This window comes from Hyposmocoma kahamanoa, unplaced genomic scaffold, assembly GCF_003589595.1.
Source record: "Hyposmocoma kahamanoa isolate Upper Pololo Valley unplaced genomic scaffold, ASM358959v1 88, whole genome shotgun sequence".
Lineage (NCBI taxonomy): Eukaryota > Metazoa > Arthropoda > Insecta > Lepidoptera > Cosmopterigidae > Hyposmocoma > Hyposmocoma kahamanoa.
This window is the reverse complement of record NW_020654466.1, coordinates 16,272,835-16,293,733: the sequence shown is the minus strand read 5'-3', so window position 1 is coordinate 16,293,733 and position 20,899 is coordinate 16,272,835. Positions and strand designations below refer to the sequence as shown.

At 36.7% G+C, this 20,899-nt stretch overlaps 2 protein-coding genes across 2 annotated transcripts in view; one reads left to right on the top strand and one right to left on the bottom strand.

The window, feature by feature from the left end:
- Window positions 1–344: 344 nt before the first annotated feature.
- Window positions 345–4,837, bottom strand: LOC113235790 (AP-2 complex subunit alpha). The gene has a single exon (XM_026471693.1). The coding sequence runs from the start codon at window positions 4,610–4,612 to the stop codon at window positions 1,820–1,822; it is 2,793 nt and encodes a 930-aa protein (XP_026327478.1). The 5' UTR covers window positions 4,613–4,837; the 3' UTR covers window positions 345–1,819.
- A 423-nt stretch (window positions 4,838–5,260) lies between these two features.
- Window positions 5,261–20,899, top strand: part of LOC113235613 (protein phosphatase PTC7 homolog) — a 26,588-nt gene continuing 10,949 nt past the window's right edge. Inside the window, exons 1-3 of the mRNA XM_026471383.1 lie at window positions 5,261–5,769; window positions 8,512–8,691; window positions 14,889–15,087. Of these exons, the coding sequence (XP_026327168.1) occupies window positions 5,544–5,769; window positions 8,512–8,691; window positions 14,889–15,087 (605 nt within the window). The 5' untranslated portion in view covers window positions 5,261–5,543. The remainder of the gene's footprint in view (window positions 5,770–8,511; window positions 8,692–14,888; window positions 15,088–20,899) is intronic.

Genomic DNA, 20,899 nt, shown 5'->3' with positions numbered 1-20,899 from the left:
ATAGTATGTATGTATTGGATAAATATTTTAGACAATTACAATATGAAGTCGAAGCAAGAACAAACAACTATCTCTATTACTGCATCACACTCAATTTTCATGCAATATTGTACATTATTTAGATAGTAATCACACACAATACACAATGTGTACATGTATCAAATAAGCATGTATACTTTGCTTCCACATAACTTTCATAATATACATATAAGCTATACCACATTATAACAAGATGAAACATTAATGTGAAACAGTGTGATATATTAATTTTTTATTATTACTTTTCTCTTAACAATCCTACCATGCAAACAAAGCTTTAGCATGCTACTGATAAATTTATAACAACATTTTATGTCCAGTACCATAATACTAATTTGCCTAGATCTATGTTCTAAATAATTTCATAATAGATTATGAAAATAAATCGTCTAGTGTGTGAGATTCCTATAAACTCAAGAGCACACATCAAAGTATTATTGTTTTTGATTAATTAATCTCTATAACATACATGAGTACATTCAATGAAGATAACTAGTTACACAAGGTCTCCTTCCCTCCAAATCAACTTTTACAAGCTACTTTCCAATACCAAAATCATTAGACTGGGATAAATTATTATTACTAATATATCTCATACATGGCTGTGGACAATACATTCTTCATAATTTCGGTTTCACATAATTAAAGTTTACAAAAATAAGTTTGATACTTACACAGGAATGTCTGCGAAATACGAGACTACATTCAGTTCATAAAATAATTACTTCATCTGAGAGTCGTAAATGATAATTTCCTAGTTCCATCTCTCATTGGTTAAATAATAATCGAATCAATTACAATAATTTAATTATTAACAGGAACATTACAGAAAACTTAATAGTATGTTAACAGCGCCAATGCTTCATTCACTGATTTATGCAAGACGGGATTACGAAAAATAATATATATCTCATGCTTTTGTTCAAACATTACTGTATAAAAGTCTGTTTAGTTGCAAACAGATAACGCCCAATGATATCCTCAAATGACTAAGCCCACTGGCACGCTAAATTGTCCAATTACCCTTACAGTACTTAATTTTAACTTTTGCGCTTTTTAAACTAGTTATTCCAATTGAATTATTTCATATGTAAAGGGTGACATTCAACAGCCAAATGATTTGCTTTGGTATGATCATATTCTATACATTTTAGCAATAGAAAAAGAAGACTGCTTCAACACTTCTAAAAATTGAAAGTTTTGTGAAGATATGATTCCAAAGTTTTCAAATAAACCTATATACATACAAATAAAGCCATATTTTGGTATATTTAATTCCACATTTTAAATATCTTACAAAAACGTGATAAAGAAAATATACTTTCAAATTAACTGAAACTTTGGGATTTTAATTTACAAAATATAAAAAATATATACAAAACATAGTAGATAAATAAATATATAAGCATTCAGTTAAAATTAACTCTTGATGGAAGTGATTATGATTTACAAAATGGGCGATAGCAGATCTCTTATATACTTTATACAAAATCCACTTGAACAAACTTAAACTTGAGTTTTAGAGTCTTTTGACTGCCCAATGTATGAATATTTTGAACTAAAATATATTAATAATGTCCTATTCTATTTAGCAACAAAATAATTCAAAAATGTACACAGGATAACATTTTCATTCCATCCCGAATTAGTGCAAAGTTCACAAGTGATAGAATCAAAAACTACTAACAGGCCATTATAGCAATTCTATATTCTGTAACTGTGAACTTCTAGGTATATGTCTTATCGTGTTGTTCATGTTAAGTGGTCAATTTCTTACATATTAAAACTGATCTGCCAGCAGATTGCAAATTTCTTGTGAGACAGTTTCTTTGCTAGACCTTACTGTAAGTCTAAACATTTGAGCTTGTTTGTTGGGTTCCAGTCTCATGAGACATCCTACTTGTTGGACTCTTGTGTGTACAATACCAGCACATACAAAGTTGTCAGGGTTCGGGTCAATACCATCTAATAGCTGCATACCAAAGCCGGCAAGCTTCGTGCGCGTTGCTGACAAATCAATAGCGCCCTGAGCCTTAAATATTTTTTGTGCCCTTTGTTGCTCTCCACCTAAGTTCTTCCATCTCGCAAAGAAAGATTCTGCGTTCATTTCCGTGGGTTCAAAGAATTTATTCAGTGTAAGAGGAAGCTTCATAGTTATTTTCTGAGGTACATTGTTATAAACAAAAGAGACTGACATACTTGGAGCATCTGCAAAATCTTCAATGCATTCAGCAGTCAACATTTGCTGAATCTGAGCACCAGCTTCTAAAACTGGCTCCATTGGTTTCATCTGCACATTAAGTTTATGCAGATCTGTCCAATGTAATTCAGGACGGACAGTTTGGATTGGAAATTGTGTCTTATTGCCATAGAATAACCCAATTCGTCCCAAATTTTGCCTATACTCACTCTTAACACCAATTTGGATCAATTCATTCTCAAAAAGAACTCCATTATTTTTAAACACGAATTTCTTAGCGTTATTTTGCTGCACAGTGTTTGGACTTATTTTTGGAGTCGTGTATAAATCTCCCAGAACATCAAGCAATCCGTTACCAGTTGGAGGGACAGCATTGCCTGGAGGTGTTGCCAAACCTAGTAAGTCTGCACTGGAACTATTGGTATTATTTACAGTGTGAGATGTAGCAGCAGTTGTAGATGCAGTAGGTTGTGGGCTCTTTGATTCTCTGATATCATCAGGTATTCGCCCAGGCTTCTTCTTTTTCAACACAGCAAGGATAGATGATTCCCTTTCTGGGAATGCTGGCATTTCTTCCAGAACAGTTGCCAGAACATCAGAACTGGCTACAATGCTTAGTTGTAAATACTCAGAAGCTCTCTGTTGCAGTTCTACATCAGCAGAGCGCAGGTTTGAGTCAGCACGGAATACTTCTTGAACACGATTTTTTATTTCAGGAAATAGATTCACAAGCTTAATGTAAGTGGAAAGAAGAAGAGCTCTGGTAGCAGCAGAGCATAAATGATACTTGGAATGGAGCAGCTCGAATTGAACCTGGGGTGAAGATCTAGTATCTCCTGCAATGAGATTACCAAACTCTCCAAGTATGTATCCACCCACTTTTACCATATTCTCATGACAGGTAGGTGCTTGAAGGGCCTCAAAAACTGTTTTAGCTGCATAGCCTTGAACTTCTTCTCTGTTGATAACAATTTGGATGACTCTATACCATACTTCCTCTGAAACATAGTCTCCTGCAATTCTTATGAGATTAAGAATAACATCAACATACCAGGTAAAATCAGTAGCATATTTCTCAGCCAAAATAGCCACTTTCAACACCATTTCTTCTCTTATAGAGTAATCTGCAGTTTCCAGGTAGGCCAACATTTCTTGAACAATCTCTTCTGCATTTGTTTTATCACACATAGCATATAATAAGTCAACTGCTTGCTGCCTCACTGATACATCTTTTTCCATTTTCATAGAAAGAATCACAACTTCTTGATGCTTTTTAACAGCTTCATGTGAAAATTCAGAGTTAGCAAGATGACACATAGACTCAAGAGCCAAGTATCTCAAGTTAGTTTCCCTGTTACTCAAAAACTGGCCCAGTTGATTACATGCACGCACTAATAAATTAGGCTCACTGTCATTGTGAATAATGAGACTTATAGCCTCGAACAGGACAGCATTTTTAGCATTTGAATGTTGTACTTTCTTAGATTTGGGCGGTTCTTGAGCTTTATTGAAAATTGTTTCCAAACATTCTGACAAACGGCCCCTTACACCAGGCTCCTCTGATGGAGGATTATAGTTCTGTAGCAGACGCAAAAGTTTCACAGAGAGCCAGGGAGCAGGCACAAAGTAGTAAGTGTAATCCTGCAGATCTGTATAGCTAGCAGTCACAATTCTGCTCAGTCTGGCAACAGCAAGTGTAACACATCCCTTGTATTCTTCTGGATTTTTCTTTACTAATGCATCTATGAGTGATGTTGCAGCAGTTACCACTCCCATGTGTGGGTCATTCAGCAGATGAATAATTCTAGAAGTCCATTCTCCTCCAGGAATGATTTCGGGAGACTTACGGAATAGTCTCAGAAGACAGAGAGCAGCAGACTGCTTCACCACATCCATAGTATCTCCAGACACTAAGAGTTTAGGGATCTCTGTGCCAAAGGCTTCAGCCATGTCCTTACTACCAATATTGGCAATACATTGCAGTGCAAGGTTGACGTGGATAGGGTTGCGTGACTGCAAGTCGTTCTTGATGCTCTGAATGATCAGCTTGATCAAGTCACTGTTGGTGTTCACCAGCACAGAAATGAACAGATATCCTATCTGTTTCTCAGAGTACTTGTTAGAGGACAGGAGGTTGACTGCCTCCATATGACCAAAGTCGATGTCGTGACCCAGCAAGAAGATAAAAAGAAGTTTACAGACATACTTTTTCTTCTGATAACCATCCAGTGTTTTATCACCTTTGAACTTACTTCTTATGTTGGCTAACTCCTTATTAATTCTTTTTATCTCCGCTTCTTTACTTTTACAGTTTCGTATGTCTGATATGAAGACTGCGAGTCCTCGCATTCCATCTCCCCTCACGGCAGGCATATTGCCAAGTGACTTGTCGAACACCAGTTTTAAGCCTTTTCTTTACACTTTCCAACAAGAAACCACCTCCAGAGTATTTACACTACTCTAGACACTGAGAAGTTGGTAAATGGGCTCCAATAAATCAATTAGCGGCCGTCATCAAAAGTATCGGAAGATGAGCTTTCTTCTACAACGCCTTCCCTATTCCGTGAATCTATGAAATTGAAACGTCAGACTATTGAACTCGTTGTTTATGGATCAATATCCAATATAGTGCACAGCACGATTATTGTAATAAATATAATGACAATAATAGGTATCTAAACTATTCGAAACAATTAAATTGAACAATACCACGTTGTTAAATAAAGATAAAGAATCACAATTTTTATTGAGAAACAAACTACGCCTAGAGACAAAAGTCGTGACGTTGTATTTTTGTTGGGAGTAACACTACCCCTCTTCACCAATCAGCTGAAGTGAAAAACACACAAGATGATAAATGTTGCTAGTCATGAAATTAGATGTCGACAGAAAAGTGTTGTTCGTTTTCGTTTCGCTATTCACTTCATTCGCAAACGAAACCAATATAAGGTGAGCATTTTGCGATTCCAAAGGCCAAAGAAGTGAATCGAATTACGTAGCGACAACCCCGTGCAGGTTTTTTTTTTAAACATGCGCGAGTGAAAGAACTGAGAGGTTGTGTGCGCAGTGAGCGATTGTGACGAGCTGCTGTCATTCATTTCATTTCATTCTTGGTTAAATGGTTGTGTCGTTGTGTAGTCACGAGACCAATGTAATCCAAAAAATACGTCTCTTTGTATATTGCTAAAAATCACTGTGGTATAGACTAAATCTGTGTTTCGTGTGTATGGATTTCATAATGATGGAGTCGATACCAATTGTGCGATTGTGAATGGCTGGTGTCAAAGTACAAAACAACTAATGAATGATGCAGTCTATATTCTGGACAGGCAGAGTGCTATCACGTGCTATAAGAAATGGACTCGCTAATTTCTCCAGTGCTACTGAGTTCAATGTTTGTAAGAAACATCCTTATTTAGTGTCTGTAGTATGTGGATTTCCCAAAGACATTGCTAATGGAAGAACACGGAAAGGACAGTTCGGGGACGACGCATGGTTCTCCACTAACTTCAGCAATGCGGATGTTATTGGTGAGTGAAAATACGGTAATTTCTGTCTGAACAGCTTTAGTAGGTAGCACCACCACTACCTCCTGTTATTTGACATAAAAATTGATTTTGTGAGAGACATATTTCCTTAGGCCAACAATTCTTTAAAAAAAACTTGCACTTGGGAATTACTTAAGTATAATATAAAAAATTAACTGCTGTAATAATATAATATTTATTCTATATTTATACTATGTTTATTTACATCTCATAATTCATTTCATTTCATTTTCACTTTTCCTCCAACTTTTAAATTCCGTTTCCAGGTTACATTCCATGATATTATAAAAGTTTCCTCGTTTTAAAAACAAGTTGATCAAAACACTTTGTAAGTGGCTTAAACACTTACTGTGAAAAGCCAAGAGAAATAAGAAAAAAAGTACATTGTAGAATGGATGATTATGATGATTAAGTTCTTAATTGTTTGCGTTTAATTGTATTTGATTTTTATTGATTTTACCTGCTCATGGGCTCAATTTGTAAGTAAATTTTTGGCTATTCCTGGAGTAGTGTTCACTACCTAATTTCTGTGCAAATTTTATTATTTAAGTGTTAAATTTTTTTATCGTGAAATACTATTTAATATTTGAGTACTGTATAGTGAAATATTATTGAATAATTACATGATAATATACTTGAATATTTAAATATAAAAATTGCCACAGAAATTAGGTAGTGAACATTAGTTTGAGAATTACCATTTTATTCTGTTGCCATATCACACCCAACAGCTGGTAAAACTTGTAAAACAATAACTACTATATGAACAACCAATACAGTGATTGATTAATTTGTGTTTGGAGTCATCATCAACCTAATTTCACCCACTGCTGAGTACGGACCCTCATATTGTCCACCATCTACTGGGACCTGTCTTTGAACTACAACGCCTGGCGACGTGCGACGACGCTCGCATTAGTGCTCCCGGATCACAGTACGGTCGGCGTCTGACGCCTCACTGCGCTCAAGTAACGCGCGAAGCCGTTCGCCTGCAACCAAACGTCGACGCGCGTCGTCGCCGTTTGATCCCACATTTGTATAACGCAAACTTGTACCTTAATAATCGGAAAATAGAGATGAATATGCTGTAGGCGAAAAACTCAAAAAAACTCTGCGTCAGTGTGTGTTGAACCTTATTCTATATCGATGTAACTAGTCTTTTTGCTCTATACTCCTTAACATTTGCATTAATGTACATGTAAAGCTATCATATTCACAGGTTTTATTATTTTTTGGACTATAAAATAACACTAGGTTAGGTATATTTTTCAATAAGAATTTGAAAATTTTTGTATCTTTATTGTGTTGTTGATACTATGCCAGAATTAGTCACATAAAATCACATTTTCAATTACTTAATTTTGCATTTGTATCATTCTGCTGCTGTTAGTTAAAAGGATGCATTTGACATTTTTTCCAAAATTTTGTTCTGTATACTGCCGTGATCAGTAAAAGAATTGGCCAATCTCTTTGAACAATGTTTTCTCGGTTTTTAGTTTTTGTCACATACTCACTTTAAACTAACGGCGGCGGCATTACGTTATATCCCATATTTAACATTTAAAGCTATTTTTGGTACATAATATCTTATATAGGTAACTATAACAAGTAAAGAATAAAAAACATACTAGAAGTAAAACATATTACAAATGTAATAATAGAAGTTCTTCTATGAAGCTAATAATTGCATAAATATGCATAGCATTTATATATATGGAACATTGCATATATATATATATATATATATATATATATATATATATATATGGAACACAGTGATGGCCCACTTTCAGTTATTGAGTCTTAAAATTATGTAAGATGGTGTGTAACTTAATTAGGGATTGTTGGCAGCTTATAAAGTAAATGATTCATGCCATTTGTTTGTATAACTAAAGCAACCTAGCTTTACATGCCATCCATAAACTCAGATAGTCAAGCTGCTCGTCATACACTATCCTCAGTCACCCAAACTTCAAGGACTGTAGAGAACTGTATAACTATACTGAATACTCTCGGGGAAAACAATAATGTGGCCCTGCAATGGGTTCCAGATCACTGACGTCGAGGGTAATGAGGCAGCAGATGATCTGGCAAAGGCTGGTGCTCGGGAGGCCTTCATTCGTCTTGAGCTCTTTAGGCCATAGGGATGGTACACAACCTGGCAAAGCTCACTCTGCTGAATGAGAGCACACACGTCTCCCAAGACGTGTAGCTGCAGACTAAAGGTCTTGTGGCTTGAACAAGCAATGTCAAATGTTAAATGTAGTGTATATGTCAAAAGAGAGAAAACAGAGAATGTAGATTTTGCCATAAGGCGGATGAAACTGTAAAAGAAGAAGAAGAGGAGAGGAGAAGAGAAGAAGGCAGTACGCTCATTAGAAGGCAGCACTCTGCCTTCTAATGGGCGTACGAAGTTCCATAATGGGTAGGCTAACACTGAGGCTTAGGTCACATAAAAACTATCAGAGCTAGGAAAGTCCTTCAGTTCTTTAATGCTGTTGGCCTTGGCTCCAAACTGTAGTTAGTCGTGATCATAATAGTTCAGTTAATGGTCATAGTAGTGATGAGTATATTTTCAATTAATATTTGATAAATGTTTGACTGTAGTGAGTTGATATGGCATGTATTTTATGAAAACCAATACTTTATTATCTGGTCACCAAAAGGACATATTTACCTTTTTATTTATAAATTTGTTTGTGAACAATGTATGTTTTTCACCAGGAGTCGCAGATGGAGTTGGTGGGTGGCGTGCGTACGGCATTGATCCGGGCGAATTCTCCTCGTATCTCATGAGGACTTGCGAGAGGCTGGTGCGGATGGGTCACTTCAAACTTTCAGAGCCCGGGGACCTGCTGGCCAAGTCCTATTATGAGCTTTTAGAGCACAAAAAACCTATACTGGGTGAGACACTTTTTTGATATGTTCTTAGTTGCTGATAAGTAATTTTGGACTTTGGAATGGTGGCACTAAAATTAACTTTTGATATATACTTTTATGTGTTAAACATCAATTTATGTTTCACTGAAAAAAATGTTTCTTTAAAATTATCTAGTGTGACAAGAATCCACATTGAATTTATCATCTTCTTTAAGCCTTTATCTATTTATTAGCTATTTTTGCATTCCATATAAGCTGTTTATGTTTCCTAGGCTATATTGTAACAAGACATGCAATCACATGAAATTTATTAATGGTATTTTTTAAGATAATCAAAAATAACAATTATCGGGAAAAAAATGCCAATTACATATTTCTTTTTGTTATGCATTCATCAGTGTGTTTGAGTTTAGGGCCCAGTTACACGACGCGAAAGTTATCGCGCTGCAACCGCCCAGTTACCGCGCTTTCACGAATATTAAAGGCAAATACGAGTTCTATTTACTAGGCAACAACATTTAAATTCCTTGGAATAATACTACCACGCGGTCGCCGCGCGGTAACCCCGCGGACGCTGCGTGGCCCAAAGACAAGCTAGACTCGCTTGCGCGCCCGAGATGCTCATTTAGGTTAAGACGTAAAAGCTAAATGAATGAAGCGTATTTTTAACCGACTTCAAAAAAGGAGGAGGTTCTCAATTGGACTGTATGTATGTTACGCGATAACTCCGGTATTTGTGAACCGAATTTGAGGATTCTTTTTTGTTGTAAAGAGGGTACCTCCATAGTGGTCCCATTCACCCACCTCATCACCTCATCACCTCACCACCTAAGGGTGGCTGTTCACGCATGAAGATTAATTTTTATAAATAGCGTCTAAATTTTATTAGAAGGAGCAATTATTTTAATGATTGATTTTGCTATTCTCCAATTCAAGGCGTCTTTCTCTCTCAATATACTAAGAGTAGTGAGAACCGATTTTTATTATCTCCTGTGTCAAGTTCCATATAGTGGCGAACTAGGGGATGAATCCGGGTTTGCACACTTTCCGGTAACCGATTTCAATAAAATTTGGCAAATAGATGTAATTTCATGTATTTTTGAGGTCGGCTTTTTAGTACTCTGTACTGAGAGTATGCCATGACAGTTAGATGAAATTCGTGTGGAATAAACGCGCCTTTATATGTCCCAGATAACAATAATGTTTTATTTTATCTGAATGATTAGTTATTATGATGATGTTTTGTTTTTCATTTGTATAAATGAATAATGAAATAATTTACAAAACAATGCTTTTATAATATTATTCAATTGCTATTTGTATATTATGGCTATATTGACAAACAATCCTGGGATGCTGGTTTCTTATAATTTATGGCTATGTTATAGTTTTCTTGAATATTTTATTTTATTTTTACTTATAATTCTAATATTCCATTTTCCTTTACGTGTGTATTTATTTTATAAGTTTTAAGCGTGTTATTATTATTAACCATAACGTGTTAAGGCAGGTATTAGCAAGGGTTGCACACTTATTAGTTATCTGTAGCTGAGTCACAGATTTATCTGACATACTTGTTTTTCCTTTTATTTTCTTGATTGTCATTTTAATTAGATAAGGGATCGGAGAGAGCTGTTCAATTATGTGTAGAGTTGGTCTTGTATTTTACATTATCAATTCCGCACATAATATTATCTTGAATCGGATATCGACGCCTTACTTTTTCAAACTCGTTCTTATAAAGAGTGATTATTCAGGAGATGGCAGAACTTTCTATTTATTTTAAATTTCTTATCGAGGATGTTAATTTGGATGCATTTATGAATATAATACTTTAAGAATAGGTAATAGCATGTGTAAATATGAAGGAAATGTGATGTGAAATCAGCCTGCAAAATTTGTATTTACAATTCATTATTTGCATATCAGTAACTTTGTGCTTTAGTAGCAGTAGAGCTCCTTGTGAAAGAGGTCGTTCAGGTTCGTCCAGTGTTGTACTGCCACCTTATCTATTTCTGCCGCCACGCAGTAATGTCAGCATTACTGAGTTCCGGTTTTAAAGGGTTAAGGGTTCTGGTGAAATTACAGAAACATGGGCCTTGTTAACTTAAGTCTCAGAGTGACGGGCGCAGTGGCAGTGCCCCTCAGAACTTTGCGATTTAAAGTTCTGAGGGGTACTGCAACTGTTGCGGACAAGCGTGTAGCTTACCAGCAGGCGCACTGCTGTTTCGTACCGTCACCTGATATTATAAAAAAAAATGCGAGTTTGGGAAAGTAAGGTGATGGTATCAACTAATAAAAAATCAAAACATTCAGTAGATGCGATCTAGAAACTGACACTAATTTTCCAACTGTGTGGGAATTTATTAAAACAAGAGAACATTTAGAAAAGCAATCTTAGGAACAATAAATAATTAATAAACATGAACACAAACTAGTGGACTAATTTCATATTCAAATAATTGAGTATCAATTCAACAAAAATTTAAATACAATGAATAGCGACATCTCTAGCCGGGGCTGGTAGCTGTAAAGGTATATCTAACTGGGTGACGAAATATCCTAGATTTCTCATAGATGGCGCTACGGCTAAAAAGTCGTTGAAAAACCGAATTCAAAGATACGACTCAAGCACATAGACAAATTCGTGAGGTCCGCTGGTTCGTTCCGTGGCTTAGTTGGTATAGCGTCTGGCACGGTATGCTAGAAGACGTCGGTTCGAATCCGGCCGGATCGAAGGAACTTTCTGAGTGTTCGGTGTTTATATTAATACTTATACAAACTAGTGGAATAATTTCACATAAAAATTATTGAATATCAATTCAACAAAAATTTAAAGACAGTAATTAATTTTTAGCAACGCATTAAATTAATGAACATTTTCGAAAACTACGGTAAGCCTATCGCGGCGGCATGGCCTATTAGTACTCTTAAAGTTGACTTTGTACCAAGCAGTAAGTACGTCATGAAACAGAACGTAAATCGCGCCGCATAGTCACGTGTCATGAGAGTACAAAGTCAACCTTAATTTAGAGTATTGGATACGATGACCGACAATAGTTTCAACGATCGATGGCCAACATCTTCCCCTTTTTCCTGTAACAGTTAAAGACGGCGTAGGTAGTTTTCTTTCAATTCCCATTTTAAATTAAAACCTTTATTGTGTATAAATGTACACAAAAAGTTAATATCATGATGCTCATGTTCTAATTTATAAAGCGTGACGTTAATGCAGTACGTGTGACTCAAGCAGACTTTCCTTCATTCGAAGACAATAAAAATGATAAAGACCTCGGTGGCCTACTAGTGTGATACGTTGTTTGCCTTTAGACAATTTAGGAAATTAACTTTTTTATATTTAGTTCGGGATTTTGTTGCACTGAAACGGTATCAGAGAGTCTAGATCATTGTTTTTGTACTTTGTAACATAGAGGGCATGCTTGAAAAAGGCTTTACTTTTGTCAAAGCACACAGATAAAAGAACACAATTTAAATATTAAATCAAATAATATTTTGAAGGCATATAAAATTATGATTATCCAAAAAGAAATATGTTTTAAACACTCTAAACAACTGATACGGATAAACTTCCGCGTTTACTTTACCGGGAACTTAATAATTTTCATCGCGTCGGGCAAGTATATTCTGATCGCGATGTCAGTTTCATCTACTATAATAATGTTTATTTTTGTCGCATCCTATCCCACGATAATTGACTTAAGAGTCGTATTCTAGAACTCTACTCAATGCTCAAGTCAGGATTTGAGCTGACTTGAGTATGATTTCAAGTACTCGAAATACGACCCTAATGACAAGGACTTGAGTATGAATTTCAAAGCTCACTGCAATACTGAAGTCCTGACTTGAGTATTGAGTAGAGTTCTGGAATACGACCCTAAGACGTGCTTGCTGTTTTATTCTATTCTGATCATGCAAATGGATTATTTTAAAACAAGAAAATGAAAGTTATCATTTTACGGTAATATTATAATTTATATTATATAACGCACACACTCAAAACCCTATATCGGAGGTGCCATGTACACACACATAGACAACCACAAATTACACCCGAAGTCACGAGATAAATAAATGTAGGCCATACGAATATTTCTGTCCCGGGAGTCAACTCGGGACCTTTGCATGGCAGTCCAGCATGGTAACCGTTCGGCCACAGGGGCAGTTATAATAATCCATGTTCAAAGTGGAATAAAACGTAAAGCGTATCTTAATCAGCAAAGATCGCGTGATCGGATGCGACAAAGACAAACACTATATAGCTGCTATATTATAGCAAATGAAGCTGATATCGTGATCAGATCAGTTTCCACTACCTAACGATCGCTCGATCATAGTATATTTTACCCGTCGGCGTTGCGCTCTACGCTTGTACCAGTATGACCGTTTTTTGACATCAATCCCAGCACACCCCACAATTGAGGTGATTAATGGATCAATTGTTTACAAATATCATACTGACGGAAGTGCGTATTAACAATGAAAGATAATAATCGATAAAAAAGATAAGTAACAAACCAGCGAATTAAATATCAAAGGAAAGGTAATAAATAACACTTAGTTTCACGATTATTATCTTCTAAAGTGTCAACAATACGCTATATTTAGAATCATCATCGTATTTATGTCTATACGTTTCAATGGAGCAGTTGATCTATGAGCAAGTAGCGCTGAAGGTGCTATTCCTTTAAGTACTAGTGACTAAAAGGAACTATATTGAAAAACAGTCTTAATAGTAGGTACTACAACAACTGGCAAATGAACTGTCTAGAATAATTATCTTTTTGCCCAGGAATAAATGACTTGACGTACAACCGTTTTATCTTATTCTACACAAAAGAAATTACGGGTTGAGTCCTACTAATCCTATTGTTCAAACGAACGCAAAGTTTGGACAGATGTTTTTATACTACGTCGAAGAATTAACAGATATGAAATTTAAAATCTTATATATATAATAAAATGGACGTTTATTAACATACAAATTTTAGGTAAAAAATGCTACGAAATTCTGTAGTCTATTTTAGTTGTAACAAAATTGTTATTTTTAAAGGGCCTGCTGCTTGTTATTTTTAAAAAAATCGACTGTCATACTTAATTTCGACAAACACTATTACGACTCGACAGTACTTCGACAAAACACTGCTTCGACAACACAAACATTCGTACATAGGTCCACTACACTGACAGAAAACTACTTCGACTACATAATATGTATTCGAGAGGTTACTATTCCTACAGTGCGACACTGCAATTCGATCATATTTTGCGAAGGCCAAAGATGAACCTTGTACACAGATTTTGCAACCGTTCAAGCTTATTTAGCAGTTCCTCAGTACCGAAGACTATTCTCGGAAGGGTACCTATAATAAGAGATTGAGCTAAACAGATCTTGGATTTTAAAGGCAAAATGTTTTGGAGGCGCTTAAGCGAGTCCAGATATGGACTTTTCGGCTGACTTCATTAATGTCTGGAGTCCAAGTTAAATTACAATCGACAAGCAGACCAAGATTAGTAGCAGTAGAAGTGTAGTCAATAGGCGTTGACAGGCGACAGAACCAATATCCCAAGAGCCACGTATATGCTCACTTCCCACAATCATGGCCTGCAACCTTTTGGGATTAACCAACAAGCCCAAAGACACAACAATGAGCGATGTTACTTAAATCAGCGTTAACTGCTTCAACGGCTGCAACGACTTCGGAAGTTTTAAAACTACGGTAGACTTGCAGATCGTCAGCATAGAGATGGAAGTTAGACGCTCATAGAAGCGCTGCAGTGGCGCCTGTATCGTGTCACACGCGCGCCGCGTTTACATTCCCAAGTAGTGAATTAAAAATGACTGAAATCGTCTAATTTGAAGGCGCCCTTTAGGTATTCTGTGAACAAAGTACAGAAGCATTAATACCTAACTTGCAAGACAGTCTGAAGTTCAGAGAAAGATGTAATAAAATACTATATATTTCGAAAGCCATTCGCTGTATTTGTATAAGATCTAATATTTCATTTAGTACCTACTCGGACTGGCTTCCAATTTAGCCGTTGCTAAGCAACATATTAAACCTTAAAACACAAGGATTAATGAATTTACAAATAATATCTCACCAACAAACGTCAATACAGTGCATACCCTCGTCAAATATATGACTTGGTAATATACTGGTAATACGTTTTTAACAGAAATCGTTTTATTTCACACGCAGGAAGTAGCACAGCGTGCGTAATGATCTTAGACCGGAGCGAGAGCGTAATGCGGGCAGCTAACATCGGCGACAGCGGTTACATGGTTGTACGTTCTGGACGAGTGGTGCACCGCTCACATGAACAGCAGCATTACTTCAACACTCCCTATCAGCTCAGTCTGCCACCTCCGGGACACGACAGGAACGTCCTTAGTGACAGGTAGGCCTTTGACAATATTTAAAGGGTAGCAAGTTAATTAGAATATTTAATATCTAATTTCGGTTTTTAATATCTAATTCGGAGCAGTGTTTTGGGCGTTAATCAATTAAATTTCAATCAATAATTCAATTAGATTAAAAAATCAGTTCAATTGCAATTGATTTTAATTGCTATTGATTTCAATTGAATTGATTTTAATTGCAATTAAAATCAATTCCGGCCGGTTGGGGGCCCCGGTTGAGAACCCCGCTTGGGGGCCCCGGTTGGGTGGCCACCAACCGGGGCCCCCAGCCGGGCCTCCAGCCGGGGACCCCAACCGGGGCCCCCAAGCGGGGTTCCCAACCGGGGCCCCCAACCGGGGCCCCCAACCGGGCCCCCAACCGGCCCCCTAACCTGTCCCCAGCAGGCCCCCAACAGGCCACCACAACCAACGCCCTAACTCACCCCCATATGCCCTATAAATTTATCATAATTGTCAGTTTTAATTGTTAATTGTTAATCAAAAACATTGAAAAGATTGAAAATTGATTAATTGTTAATTGTAGATATTTGCGATTAACGATTGATCAATTGTTAGTTACGAGAACCGCAATTAACAATTGATTAATTGTTAATTGCGGTTCTCGCAACTAACAATTGATCAATCGTTAATTGCTGTTTCGCAATTGACAATTAATCAATTGTCAATCTTTAATTGCCAGAACAATTAAATTTTGCCCAACACTGATTCGGAGTAACACGCTCGCCAGAAGATTCGCGACATGTAGTAAAGAGGTGAAGTTCGCTTTTCCAGGCTTATTGCCAGTGCTTTTACACCTGCCAATTGTGGGTTAACTTCAAAAGAGCGAGCCTGAGTACTCTAAGAGTGCAATGCAATGACGCTTTCCGCATTCTTATAAAGTTACCACGCTACTGCAGTGCATCGAACATGTTCGCCGAGAAAGGATTACCTGACATCTTTGCTGTTGTCAGGGCACGTATTGCTTCCTTTTGTGACAGATTGCGTTGTTCTGATAACGGCATACTGAGAGCTAGTTCCGCAGATATGTCTGGACCAATTTTTAAGTACTGGCGTTCCAACCACACCGCGACGCAAACAGGAAATAGATTACACGAAGACCTGTATGGGTCATACCTTATTACTTTGCTCTAATTTATTTTATTTTACTCGTACATTTTATTCTTGTATAATATCATTACTGTTATATTATGCCACATTGTATATGTAAAATAGGATTTTTGCCCGAAAATAAACAATTATTATTATTTCATCTATTGACAACATGGCCGTAACGAAGAGTCCATAAAACGCCATTCTCATCATCTCATCACGCCTTATATTAATTTAATATACATTTCTGAAATAAAACGCCTGACTACTTTATCCGGCGAACTAGCTGATCGGTGAGCAAGTTCCCCGTACAAAACGAATGACTGTTGTATCGCCGAGTTTTCTAACGTCCTAAAATACTGCCTATTGAGCAGTTGTCTCTTTCACTCCTATGAAATTAAAAGATGACCACGTTCAGAATTTCCGTACCGTTTCAATTACGAATTTTTATGGCACCTGAACCCGAATGAGAGAGCCAGATTAATTAGCAACAGACGCAGTTTAGTAATCTAGAAAGAAAGTGTTACATTATCGATTTATGACATCAAACTGATACCGGATCTATGACGTCCTACGTTTGGTAGTGCTATACTGTTTATTTTTGTTGAAAATAGTAATGGCAAGTTTTAGGAATAATAGTAGTGATTATCTCTAATTTTTTAACCGAATTAAAAAAAGGAGGTTCTCAGCTAGACTGTATTTTTTTTTATGTATGTTACGCGACATCTCCGGCAATTTGTGAACCGATTTTGATGATTCTCTTTTTTGGTTCGAAAGAGGGTACCTCAGTATTGGTCCCATTTAAATTTCAAGAAAATATTCCATCTCTAAGGGTGGCAAACTAGGGGATGAATCCGGTTGCGCGCACTTTTCGGTTACCGATTTCAATGAAACTTGGCAAATAGATGTAATTCCACGAATTTTTGAGGTCGGTTTTTTTAGTACTCTGTACTGAGATTAAGGTTAAGTCATAAGTGGCTACGAAATATTATGGTGTTAATTCATACAGCTCTGTGCCACACTTGACTTTCTGTACTCTCCTGTCTGAAAACTACTCCGATCCTGCTTTGAGCCTGACTCTCGAGAATATCCTCTTTTCGCTTACTGCAACATGGACATGGATATCAAAGATACGCACTAAGCACGCAAAACAACAAAATTTGTCATTCTTTATTAGTCTTATTGATTCGTCGCTTTACTTAATTTACTTGCCCACATTGTACAGTATCTGTTTCGTTAGATTACTGAATCTCTGTCACAATCACAACTTCGTTTTCGTTGCGACTTGCTCCTCGTACTTTGACCCGAAGTGGACAAACAATTTGCAAATAAAGCGGACGCTCGTGTTTTTGTATACATAGTTTTTAAAATAGATATTACGTCTCTGATTATCGTTACAAATGACATTCATCACAATATTGTGCTAAATTGTCGAAATTTGGATCTCAATTAATATTGCGGCGGAACGGAATGCAAGCGAATTTTTGTAACGTATTGTAGACAGCATAATGAACTTTAAGGTCATGCTCGAGAACGCTCGCGCATTCCGCGGAAGCTTTTGGCTCGTTTTGTACGTTACACAGTTAAAGTTCATTATGCTATGTACAATAGTGTCACAAAAATTCGCTTCCATTCCGTTCCGCCGCAATATAAATCGAGCCTATGAGGTTCACGGTTCAAATCTCTGTGGCGGTATGTACCTATACTACCGTACATTTACGAATGTCCAACCTCGCGCTATTGCACTGGCCACACACAGGCGGCCGCGGAAGCGATCCGGGCGCGGGAATTTTTGTAATGTCCGAGATTATATGAACCCTACCCGGAACGCTTCCGCGGCCGCCTCTCTGTGTGGCCTGAGCATAAAGGTGAAGAGAAACATTATGATAAAACCTATACGTCGAAGAAGATTTCAGTTGGAGTGGTGAACAATGAACTAAATTTACTTATACTCACGCCCTTGGATTCGGGCAGACACGAGACTATAGATCTCCATTTAGCACGATCCTGATAAACCTCTCTTGCTTTACTTACATTCATCAATTTCTTCTTACAGGCCATCATATTTTACTCACTAAGAGCTCTCAATTTGATCCGAGAATGTTCACCGTGGCCGTCCTCTTTCAATGATGCCTTCCACGTTAGCTCTATATATTTCTTTCGTTAATTTACATTCATTCATCTTTTCTATGTGCTCAAACCAACTCAACATAATGACCTAAACCTTTTCGTTAAATGAGACCCGCGCCCAGCAGTGACACCCTTTTTTTCTAAGGTAATGTCATCGAGTGACACGCATAATGTGTTGGTTATGATAGTGATATTAAAACCTGTGATAGAGTATGCTCCGACGGCCGCTAAGCGGTGCTGGTGTGCATACACTGAAACTAACGTTTGTGTAAATTGACATACATAAGTACGAGCACACACCGCAGCGGTGTCCAGGTATTAGGAGGCTGTAGATATGACAATTGTGATTCATTGGCCACGAAGCGAAGTGATCCGCGACGGCATACTGATCCACTTATCTAACTTATTTGTTTTGGTATGAAATGCGTTAAAAACATCGAGTAAAAATATCAAACGATCACATCGGACTACTACAAAGTTTGTCCTCTTTTTACCCGACTACGTCAAACGATTATAGCGTTACGTACATACACATTCGTCCGCTCCGGAATTTTCATAGCAACTTTAGCGCAGGGAAGGCATGTAATTAGCCATTTTGCGAATTGGCCATCCATCTTAGTAGATGAATGGCCTATTCCAATACCAATACCAATGGTTTAGTAACCATTAATTGACTTTTGATAGCTATCATCATATCGATGATGGATGATGTTGTATTTCTTTATCATTAGGTCAGAATGTAGCTTGTCTATCAATGTGGTCATAACAAAAGTTCTTGGTTAATACAACATCCGGTAATTTTATTGCAGGGCTCTTAATGGCAACAAAATTAGATTTTGATCCTGGGTACGCAATAAAAACCGCACTATGCATTAGTTATTTGCTTTCGAATTGTATGTCAATAATATCGACAATTTTGTGATTTAATGGCATTGGCTTGACATGACATTAAGATTGAGTTGAGAACTATGCCCAAATTTTTATGAGACACAGACCTCTTATCTCGGTCGCTTCAACTACGCGGTACATCCACTCAGTATGACCTTTGGTACTCAATTGTTACATTGTCAGTTCCATTGGTCCAAGAAAAAAAATCACTATACAAAAAGTACTGCTACTTTACTTTTTGAGACGACAACTACTTATCCACGTACAGCGGTTAAAAAAACATCATCTTTTTGTTAGTAGCTTAAAATGTAATCTTTAATAAATGTTGTATACCAACGTTGTAAGGTCAAGATTTGACATCTTTTATCTATAACTACTATAGTAGCTGAATTTTTATTACGTTATTATTGCACTACAGATATTGTGTAGTAGAAAGGTGATTTAATCTAAGCAAAAGGTTAACTTGGTTAGATAACAAAGCAAACTATTATTCCACGTTTTCAGCTAATTCTGTATGTGTTGGAATAACAAGCTCGTAAATATATTCAGTAAAACCTATGCGGATACTATAGTCTATGTTAAGAGATATTAATACTATTAACGCTATACTTACAAGTCACACGATTTATCAGCATTCATGGAAAAATATACGATAAAAGCTTATCAAAAATAATCTTATAAATGTGTTCTAGGATGTTTACACAGCTAATAATAGCTGCCAAAGAAAAAAAATAGTGAAAAAGAAAATCATATAAAAATCGTCATCATTGTTTACTGAATCTGGATTGGAGTACCGCCAGATATTTTTAAATTCTAATTATGGAAAGCTTTTTTTAAAATTGTTAACACGTCGTCGAGATGAGACGTCGCAGATATACTAAGAATGTGCCAGATTTCGCACGCGTTGTTTTGCTTACCACAATCTAGGTCTCACATTATCCTGATTATGGTACAATAATATTAATTTGATAAATTGAGACGACAATTTTATTTTATCTTCCCCCATGTCTCAATTTCTTACAATTCAAATGCGAGGATATTGCGCGAAAAGTGACAACGTTCATTTTCTGAAAGCACATCCACTCAATAGACATATGTTACATAAGAAACTGAAGTAGAAGTGCTAACCATAAATCCATACCTTGCGGAAGCATTTCAAGGCAGCCTCTGAATAGCATGTGAACATAATATACTGTGTACAAGTTAGTACTATTATATAAGGAGTATTTTCAGAGCTATGCATTCAGCATTTCGGCCATTTGAAAGCCCCGTCGCTTTCAAATGGTGCTAGTTTTCCCGGTAGGGTAATGCATGTCTTCTCCTTAGTACTGTATCCGTGACGTGGGATGTTTTCTTACCGAAAAAAATTATATACTCGATGCCGAAAAACATGAAAAACAACGTACCAAAAACAAAACACGAACGATTTCTTCTAAATAATGTATATGTATTTCCACTTAGCAAAAATGGCGAATTCCTATTTTCTTTTTGCATTGTGATAATCAGTTCACATGACTTAGGCTTAACTCACACTGGCGCAGAGTCGAAGCGTCGCGACGCGTCATGTTTTTCGACTATAATTAACTGAATCTGAGTTGGGAGGCCTGGAAACCTAAAATACAAATCATAGATTCAATTTAGGCTCCAGCTTTCCACAAATGTAATTTGTTTTGAAATTGTCAC

What these genes read in the sequence shown, in the direction of transcription:
- LOC113235790 (XM_026471693.1), bottom strand. Translation starts at nt 4,612, where the DNA reads ATGCCTGCCGTGAGGGGAGATGGAATGCGAGGACTCGCAGTCTTCATA.